The 10,179-nt window shown below is 33.9% G+C and overlaps 1 protein-coding gene across 1 annotated transcript; it reads left to right on the top strand.

Moving 5' to 3' along the window:
- The first annotated feature begins 5,118 nt into the window (after positions 1 to 5,118).
- On the top strand, positions 5,119 to 9,244 carry LOC136230367 (cysteine proteinase RD21A-like). Its single transcript, XM_066019424.1, has 4 exons — positions 5,119 to 5,621; positions 7,158 to 7,393; positions 7,485 to 7,628; positions 8,814 to 9,244. The coding sequence occupies exons 1-4, from the start codon at positions 5,159 to 5,161 to the stop codon at positions 9,048 to 9,050; spliced, it is 1,080 nt and encodes a 359-aa protein (XP_065875496.1). The 5' UTR covers positions 5,119 to 5,158; the 3' UTR covers positions 9,051 to 9,244.
- The last annotated feature ends 935 nt before the right edge of the window (positions 9,245 to 10,179 follow it).

Below are 10,179 nucleotides of genomic sequence, written 5' to 3'. Positions count from 1 at the left end.
TAGATATATTGAGAGAGAGTTAGAAATTACTCAACACGACTTATCCTGGTTCGGCCTCTCCGCCTACGTCCAGTCCCCAGAGTCACTCCGGGCTTTTTAAATCCAATACTGAGCTCTTTAAAGGTAGAGCACAAACCGTTTACAAGGCAGTTGAATATGCAAGAGTATCTTCTTCTATTCGTCTACTCAACTCCTACTAAGTGCTTTAACCGAACACCTAGATTTCTCTACCGCTGAGTACTTAAAACCGAGTACTCAGCACAACTCTCTCAATTTTACAATTGATACAAACTTGTTCTTTATAGATGAAGAACACTTTAGATGATTACAAAATCAATCTAGCTTTTACACAGAGATAGAAATTTGGTGTAAGATCTTTTTCTTGTTTGAATGTACTTTTTTTTGTATTTCTTTTCTCTTTTTGTGTTTCGGCAATAGGCTTAGGATCCAAGAATGAACTTGTCCTATTATAGTTGAAATCTAAAGACAAAATCATTTGAATCCGGATCTATCCGTTGAATTCAAACGGCTCTTTCTTGCGACATTGTTCTGGTCAGCTTCAGATTTGCAGGCCAATCCTGTCGTCTGAATTCCGCAGGCGTCAGGCTTGTCTTCTTCCCACAGGTGTGTCTTCTAGTGCCAGTTCTTCTTTTAGCTAACAAACAGTTGACCCATGCATCTCGAAATTGACTCTGTGCGTAATTCCAAGGTTTCTATTATTGGTGCAGACAGTTGTCGGATCTTGTCTTCTAGCAAACGGATCATTCATGCTGTCCTGACGAACACTTAGCTTGACTGTATTGACATTGCTTTTGTTCTTTGTTTCTGAGTCATATTCTTACTCAGCTTCCGTGGTCAGCTTCGACTGCAAGCATTAGTTTAGAGGAAGACTTTTCTGAGTTGCGTTCCACTCAGCTTCTTTGGTCAGCTTCATCTTTAAGTATTTGTTCTGAAGATGACTTTTCTTCTATCGTGCTGAGTTCACTTCACTCAGCTTGTGCTATGTTCTCATGCTGACTTCGTCATGTCTTACTTTTTATTTATGTTTTCATTTATACTTATACTCAACATTGAACAAACATATTAGTACAATTAAATAAAAAACACTTAAATTTAATTGCCCCTTAATCATGGATTAACTTAAATAATTTTGTCAAATCAAAATCATGTAGAAAGGTGTTTCAACACCTTTCTCCCCACCTCAACCCACTGAGTCGTACCCCCACACACAAAAAAATTCTAGCTATATTTTATCATCATATCACTTCTAGGTCTCACCTGACTGCACCTATTCTAAGCTGGTCCATTCACAGTGGATAAATTAATTCTACCCACGGACTATCTTAAACCAGTCCATCAACAACGAACCAATTAATTTTGTCCCATAACCTAGAATTGCGACTAACTCCATCCCCCAACATTTTGCTTTCAATTTTGCTCACCGGTCCTTTATGCCCATGCCCTAACCGGCCATACTCCATTCACTTTTACCACTTAGCAGCCTAATTACATTCTAACCTAGCCACCCTTTTCTCGGCCTCTTTACCAATAACCCCAGTTTGTCCCCTCTATTAATCTCTATTGAACTCAAACTTCATTCTCCTCCGTGTCGGCTATTAGTGTGAACCTAACTCCGAGGAACTATCGTGTTTGGAAAACCAACATCGTTGCGATTCTCCACTTTCTCAAATCATATGATCATGTGGTGAATGAAATGCCACAACCTTAGAGATATGTCCTGTGTGTCCCACATGCCATGAATAACTCCGAATATTATTCTGAATCTCCCATTCAATCACTAGGAACAAACTGAAAAAATTATTCGGGTTTGGTTTATATCTTCGTTAATTGAAGAAGTTTTCCCCATTATTTATGGTTTAACATCATCTTGAGCCATTTGGGTTGCTCTTGAAAAGGCATATGGAATTTTTTACGAAAGTCGAGAGTTGCAACTTACAATTGAATTACACGCTTTAAAGTGTAATGACATGAGAGTGGTTGAATATCTCTAGAAAATGAAAGTCATTGTTGATTACCTTGCATCCTCAGGTAGTCTGTTTTCCCCAACTCTCCTCACTGGTATGATATTCTATAATACTAATGAGGAATATCATAGTGTTATTACATCATTAACAAATCATGCTGGTCTTCCTGTTGATTTCTATGAACTTTATGATCGTTTCATCAATCATGACACTTTACTGAAAAGTATGACTCCGACACCCATGGTTAAATTTACCTCCCAAAAAAATTGACATACTTAGAAAAAATCGGGTAAGAAAATAGGACAATGTTTTATCTGTGGTGATGTGAACCACTAACAAACAAGTGTATTAAACGTCAGATTAAAGGTCCCCGCGGAAATAGTAGAAATTCAAGCCCGCCCCTAAGAAACACACTATATGACTAAGGAACCACACCGAATGCAAAATATATATCCATACAATGGATATGACACAATTCAGCTTGGTAATGGTCAAGGTTTGAATTTTCTCATTTTGCCTCTTCTGAAATTTCCAATCTCTTTCTCAATGATGTGTTATTAGTCCCTAAACTTATAAAATCTTTATTATATGGTCAAAAGTTTAGTCGTGACAACACGTGTTTCTTTGAATTTTGGCCTAGCTACTTTCTTGTCAAGGACCATGTCAGCAAGGAAATCATATTGCATGGACATAGTAAAGAAGACACGTATGTGTTACCTGCCCCACTAAAGCAAGTTCTCACTATTTCCAAAGTATCTTTCTCCTAAAGGCATGTTTATGTTGGTCCCTTAGTTATGTGAGAATTAGTTCTAGAGGGGGGGTGTTAATGGAACTATTAGGGATTTAAAAACTTTTTGCGCGCAAAACGTTTCTCACAGCACACATCACAACTCAGAGTGCAAAGATTGAGGTTCAGAGGCAACGTTAGTTGATTACCAACTAAGATTGCTTCTGTTCTTGGTTCGGAAGACAACACTTAGAGGACTTCCGAACTTTGCATGTTTAAGATATTACTCCGATTTGTTTAATGGTTCCGAATTAATAAGCAAGCAAATATAAGGAGTAAGAGTTAGCAAATGATACTCAACAGATTTATCGTGGTTCGGCCCCCTGCCTACATCCAGTCCCCGGAATTCGTCTTCCGAACTTTAATCCACTATTGAGCTCTTTCTGGTAGAGCACTAACCCTTAGAATAGTTGTTGAGCCAATTACAGAGTACATTCCTCTATAATCCTATGCTCCGAACAATCTAACTCTGTTTGTTAAATACCGAACAAACAGAGCTTCCAAACTATTCTAAAAAATAGATAAGTTTGTTATAATCTAAGAACACTTTGAAAGAACTGAAAAGAAAAGATGAGTATAACAACATTGTTGGTGCTTTATAATATTTAACTCTTACATGTCCTAATATTGCATTTCCTATCAATAAATCGTGCCAATTCCTTCTGCCCAATTAGAGAACATTGGAAATGAGTAAAAAGGATCATGCATTGCATTCATTGTACCTCGACTTATGGGCTTATGTTTTCTCCATCTCAGATTCGTACTACACACTGTTACTCCGATAGTGATTGGGGTGAATGTCCTGATGATCGTCGCTTGACGGGTGCCTATTATATTTAGCTTTGCAACAACTTGGTTTCTTGGCATACCAAAAAGCAACCTATTATTGCTCTCTTCTACTGAAAGTGAATACAAAGTTGTCAATGCTACTACGAAGTTTCTCTGGTTTAACTCCCTTCTATGGAGATTGGATATTCTATGCCTCAACCGGTACAATTATGTTGTGATAACATTGATGCCATTTATCTCACTACAAATCCGATGTTTCATGCATAGAAAAACCACATTGAGTTGGACTACCATTGTGTTCGCGAACAAGTTCAACGAGGTTTCATATCTGTTCATTATTCCGACTAAGAATCAAGTTGTAGATGTCCTAACCAAGCCTCTCTCGTGTATTGGCTTTCAAATCCTTCATGATCGACTCAAACTAGTATCTCAACATTAGTTTGACGAGGGGTGTTCGTGATAAATATTAATATTATCTCATTAATGTTAATATCTATCATTTAGGACTAGGATTCCACTTTTTATCCTAATCCTATCTTTCCAGAGTTTGTCTAAAGTTCTATTTTTCTTTGTAATCTCGTATTAGGACTCTACTCTTCTCGTACTTATTCATTCTTATTCAGGAGAATTAACCGAAGTTTTTCTTTACGCACGATCTTCAAAAGAATGGTGAAATCAATATTCAGTAAATTCGATCAAGTGACAATCTAGCATATTTGTTCACAAAGGCATTACTTTCTACAATTTTTAAGAAGTTGGTTTACGTTATTGGAATGCTTCGTCTTAAAGACCTTCAGTAATATTGCGAATAGGGGGAGTAAACATTGTACTCTTTTTCCCTTAACCAATGGTTTTGTCCCACTGGGTTTTACTTGGTAAAGGGTTTTAATGAGGCAATGCCTTATTCGCATAGATGGACATCCAAGGGGAGTGTTATGAATATATTGATGGATGTCCATAAGTATAACCATTGTAACTCCTCATTCCTTAATGTTGTAACTCTTCATTCATTAAGGTTGTAACTCTGTATTCCTTAATGTTTGTAACTACATAATTTATGTTCTTATGTAACCTATATTCATAAGCCTATAAACATAGGTTTCTTTCATGTAATACAAACACAAGCAAAAGGACAAATGAAATACAAGAATACATTTACTCTCTCCATTGTTCTAATTCTATTGTATATTATCTCCCTTGTTTTATCAATATACCAATTCTCAATTATACTCTCACATATATTGTTTAATATGAATAATCCGAAAAACGAGTGGCCCTAAATGATGTTAATAAGGAAGAAATGAATTAAATTCTAGATGGAGTAACAGGAATATATTAATAAAGTGAATTTTAAAAACATTTAAACGATAAACGTGAGACCCAACAAACACCAAATCAAATAATATCTAGATTTGAAATCTACAAATTAGATGTCACATGTTTCCAATTTGACTGGCTGGTAAGTGTTAATGGGCTAATTTGAAGCCCATTACAAACTTAGGAAATTAAATCATTAATATTTCCAAACTAACTTGAATCTCTTTATATACTTCCACAAACCCTCTTCATATCATATCCTTACTCTTCAAATTCAACCATGGCATTACACATACCCAAATTTACCCTTCTCTCCCTCCTCCTCTTCTTCTTCATCAGTCTATGTTCATCCTTAGATATGTCAATAATCAGCTACGACAAAGTCCATGATAAGAGAAGCGACGTTGAAGTGATGAATATGTACAATTGGTGGCTAGCTAAGCATGGTAAGGTGTATAATAAGATAGGGGAAAGAGAAAAGAGGTTTGACATTTTTAAGGATAATTTGAGATTCATTGACCAACATAATTCTCAGAACCGTAGTTACAAGGTCGGATTGACTAGGTTTGCTGATCTTACTAATGAGGAATATCGTGCTATGTTTTTGGGCACTAGAACTAGAATAATCAAGTCCAGAAAACCCAGTCAGAGATATACTTTCAGGGCCGGTGATAAGTTGCCGGAATCTGTCGATTGGCGAGATGCCGGAGTTGTTAATCCTATCAAAGATCAAGGAAGTTGCGGTAATTAATTACTTTATTTCTATTTCTTTATTTTTCTTATTTCTTTTAGTGTTTTCCATGCATTTTCTAGAAAAAGTAAAAGATTAAAACTTACAAGCTTGATTAACTGTCATAATTTATCAGTTTCGTCTCTAAACTTCAATTGTAATACATTTTGTTTTTATAGTTTTTACAGAAAAAAGTTGACAACTGACTTAATGCACCATTAATAGTAGATTACGTGTTATATTACAATTTGTTAAATTCATCAATTAATTGTCAGATTTTTGAATAAAATATGAAATTATGAGGCTATATATAGAAAAAATTGAAGTAGATAGGTTTAACTTGTTAATTTTGTTAACTAACAGTCTAATCCAATATCAATAAAATATTAATGGGTTTGATTTGGATCTAATTTCTTTAGATTTTGGATTTTAAAACATAGTAGATATATTGAAAATTCATCTTTCTACTATAATTCAATCTCTCAATTGATTCTTGTTCTTATCATTAAATCATCTACTCTACTCTAGTGTCAAACTAGTTCTATAAAAGTTTAAATTAAACCAATTTAATTTAATAATTATATATATAATATACTTTTCCAATAAAATAATAGTGAGATTGATATTTAGTTGGGAGTTGAGAATGGTAGTTAAATAGTTTTTGTAATAATGGTGAAAGGTAGTTAAGAATGGTAGTTGCCCTTTTATTTCATTTTTAGGAGATAAAATTGATGTAATTCAACTTATGGGCTTGTGAAAGGTACTTAGGAATGGTAGTTGCCACTTCATGTAGACCTTTCAAATTCAAAACTCTTCTTATGGGCTTGTTAAGCCCATATAAAGGTTGAGTTTGGTCCAGGACCCGTGTTTGAGCTAACAAACAAAAGAAAGTCAAAATCAATCAAATTAGAAAAAAAAAAAAAAAAATGCAATTCCAATTGATAACCTCAAACATCACTTAATTTAATAGTTTAGACACTTATTTACAATAAGTGTATTTGATAATTAAAATTATTAAACAACTTAAGTTGTTTAATTAAGTAAAAAACCACTTACTTTCGATAGGTTAAAATATTTAATTTAGAATTTATTTGGTTCAGTTGTTAATTGTTTGTTCTTAACTCATTATTTGGTTCAGTTATTAGTTGTTTGTTCTTAGTTTATTAATTATTAGTGTTTAATAAAATTATAATAAACTATTGCAGTTAGTATATAAAATATCAAATATGAGCATGTATTAAATTAATCAAAAAATAAATTATAAAAGTACAAATTATAATACTAAATTAATAAAAAATAATTTATTAAAGGTTGTTCTTTTTGACAAAAATATTATAAAGATATAAATAACATTAAAGAAAAAACATATTTTGAGGGAAAAGAAACACAATTTTGTGTACAAACAATTTTTCATCAAAAGCTCTAAAATGCTATTATTTCCGTAAAAGAGAAAAAAGGTTAAAGTTGTTGTTGTATAAATTTAGACCTAAACACTATATTTTCTGCGGTTTATAGTAAAACGTTAAACGCTTCACTAATATGGATGCAGGGAGTTGTTGGGCATTTTCAACAATAGCAGCAGTAGAAGGGATAAACAAGATAGCAACAGGAGAGCTTCTATCTCTGTCAGAGCAAGAACTGGTAGACTGTGACACAGCTTCAAATGCAGGTTGCAATGGAGGTTTAATGGATGATGCTTTTGAGTTCATAATTAAAAATGGTGGCATTGATACTGAAGCTGATTATCCATACACAGCTTTTGATTCCCAATGTGACACAACCAAGGTCTCTATTCTCTTTCTTTTTTTTTTTATTACAACTCAACATTTTATTTTATATGATCAGAACTTAAGTTAATTGTGGGATATTTAATTAGATGAATAGTAGTAAGGCTGCTAGCATTGATGGGTTTGAAGATGTTCAACCTTTTGATGAGAATTCTTTGAAGAAAGCAGTTGCTCATCAGCCTGTTAGTGTTGCTATTGAAGCAAGTGGCATGCCCTTTCAGTTTTACCTCCAGGTAATAAGGATATATCTACCAGTATTTTACTCTTAATATTTACGGTGAAATTAGACCATGAACGTTCACGGATCGGGTACCCACCTGGCCCATCAAGGCCCGTGTTCCATGGACTAAGCTTGGATAAAAAGAGTCTGGAAAGCCTGTCTATTTTTTAATGGGTTTGCAATTTATAAAAATAGTACGGACTGATCCAAATCGGCCGGTTCTATTAATATTAATTAGTGAATTTATATATTTATATATTAAATATTAATTTTATTTTTTATTATTAAGAAAAATTATATTCTTTTTTAGATGTTCTTATTGGCTAAGCTTTAGGTTTGATTTTTAAGTCATAACCAAACCCACCTAAATTAAGTGCCAGGTTATGGTCTGGGTCTGCTCATGGACATATCACATGTTTAGATGAACTGCAACTCTTTTAAGATATATATATATATATATATCCCCTAAAAGAGTTGTTCTTAGATCCATGTAACACAATGAAAAATGAGATTCTTAACTTGATTTAGAGGTGAAAGCATAGGAATACAAGGTATCAACACACCCCAACTATCAGGAATAAATCTGTTCACAGGTCCGAGTATATGCTCAACCCGCATCTAATAAGCAGATTTAGATAAAAGAAAATGATTTTACGTCCAGGTTTGCTAAAGTCCAAGATTAGGTTTGAGTTTTATTAAAATAGTAAAGGTCGGTCTAGTCCAACCCGTCTTATTAATATTAATTATTTAATTTATATATTGAATATTTATTTTTAAGTATAAAATTTTAATTTTAATTATCAAAAGTTATATACATTTTTAATGGGCTGATTTGAATTGGGTTTTGAATTTTGATTTTCAAGCCCAAACATATCCAACCCCAGCCCGCCTAAAACAATAACGGGTTGGGCTGGGCTTGAGAGAAATATTTTTGGCAAAAACTCGTTGGGCCTGACCTGGCTTAAAACATGAACAAGTTTAGTCTCATAAGAGGATGATTCCGCCTTTGTCCACCCACTAGGGTGCAGATTGTACTCCAGTTTAGTGCATCTTAATTTGTTTCAAAACGATGCGGTTTTGGTAAATATAGGGGAAAAAAATTAAGCTCAGTCTATATTAATTGGATTATCTTTTGCCCATCAAACCGTCAAAGTTAGAATAGCAAAATTTTATGCTAATGGATGTGGGAAATGGGCAGGGTGTGTTTACAGGTGAATGTGGAGCAGAGTTAGACCATGGAGTGGCTATTGTTGGATACGGAACTGAAAATGGAACTGATTATTGGATAGTCAGAAATTCATGGGGCAAAGATTGGGGTGAGAATGGATATATAAGGATGCAACGCAATATTGTTGATACTTATACCGGCAAATGTGGCATTGCTATGATGTCTTCTTATCCTATCAAGAACTCCCAGATGATTAGCACTGCTTAATTATATCACTAATCTTGCTTCTTTTATGCTTGCAAATCAAAATGTATGATTTTAAACATAATGTTGTGTTTTGTTAATTTGGCTGATTTTCTTTGTTTATAGATATACAGTTAAATATCATAACTTATCAAAGTGTATGTTATTTTAATTTATTTCCTCTGTTAATAAATTAAACATTTTTATTTGTTTGCTGATTCATTGTTGTTATGTAAATGATTTATTAGTGACTATTCTAAGGAGACGATTCTAAACGATAGTGATAGAAGCAAGAATATGAACCAAATTGTACATCGGAAATGGAGAGAGAATGACTAAGCTAGACTAGTAAGATCTGTTTTAAATACATGCATATATGTTTTGAATGTATGGTTGCATTTTGAAATAGTTACTTCCAATAGATTGTATTTAAATAAAGTGGATATGCAAGCGTCATCATTAAGCACCATATCACTAAATACCATATAAACATGTTTAGAATAAGAAGTATATTGCAAAAATTAGTTGAGAATAATAAGAAGAATAATATTAATTGCACCTGGAGAAGATGAAGTCGAGCCGGAGAAGATGAAAACACAAATGAAGATGAAAGGTTTAAGGCGAAGTGAGCTACGTAGAGCTAAAGAAGATGAAGACTAAGTGAGAAGTGAAAAGATTTAGGTTTTTATGAGTGATTTGAATGCACATAAAAAGACATGACTACTCCCACATGGCGTATCAAGTTCACACACGCCATGTGGTAGTCAATAGCGGCACGCATAACAAACGAGCGTTGCTATTGACTTGAGTCTTCTCAAAATCTCTGCCAACTTTTAGCCATTTAAAATGGCATGTGGCAAGATAGACTCGTCGTGTGGAGCTGTTAAAGTCAATAACGGCGCTCGTTAGTAACGTGCATCTTTATTGACTTGACTTCTCTCAACTTTCTATTCATTTTCACTATTTCACACGTGTGCGGGAACGAGACACGCCGTGTGGAGCTTTTAAAATCAATAGCAATGCATGTTTCTTATAGGCGTCGCTATTGGTGAATTAGTTTCGAATTTAACAATTATGTGAAGGTCAATAGCGATGCACGTAATATAATAGCGTCGTTATAGTCAATAGCGACGCATATTATCTATGTTTGTCA

Source organism: Euphorbia lathyris, chromosome 5, assembly GCF_963576675.1.
Source record: "Euphorbia lathyris chromosome 5, ddEupLath1.1, whole genome shotgun sequence".
Classification (NCBI taxonomy): domain Eukaryota; kingdom Viridiplantae; phylum Streptophyta; class Magnoliopsida; order Malpighiales; family Euphorbiaceae; genus Euphorbia; species Euphorbia lathyris.
This window is presented reverse-complemented; position numbering and strand designations above follow the sequence as displayed.

Bases quoted from the DNA above. Each gene is read 5' to 3' on its own strand.
- LOC136230367 (XM_066019424.1), top strand. From the start codon at position 5,159: ATGGCATTACACATACCCAAATTTACCCTTCTCTCCCTCCTCCTCTTC. The intron at 5,622-7,157 runs GTAATTAATTAC...ATATGGATGCAG, and splicing joins CAAAGATCAAGGAAGTTGCG to GGAGTTGTTGGGCATTTTCA. The intron at 7,629-8,813 runs GTAATAAGGATA...GGAAATGGGCAG, and splicing joins CCTTTCAGTTTTACCTCCAG to GGTGTGTTTACAGGTGAATG.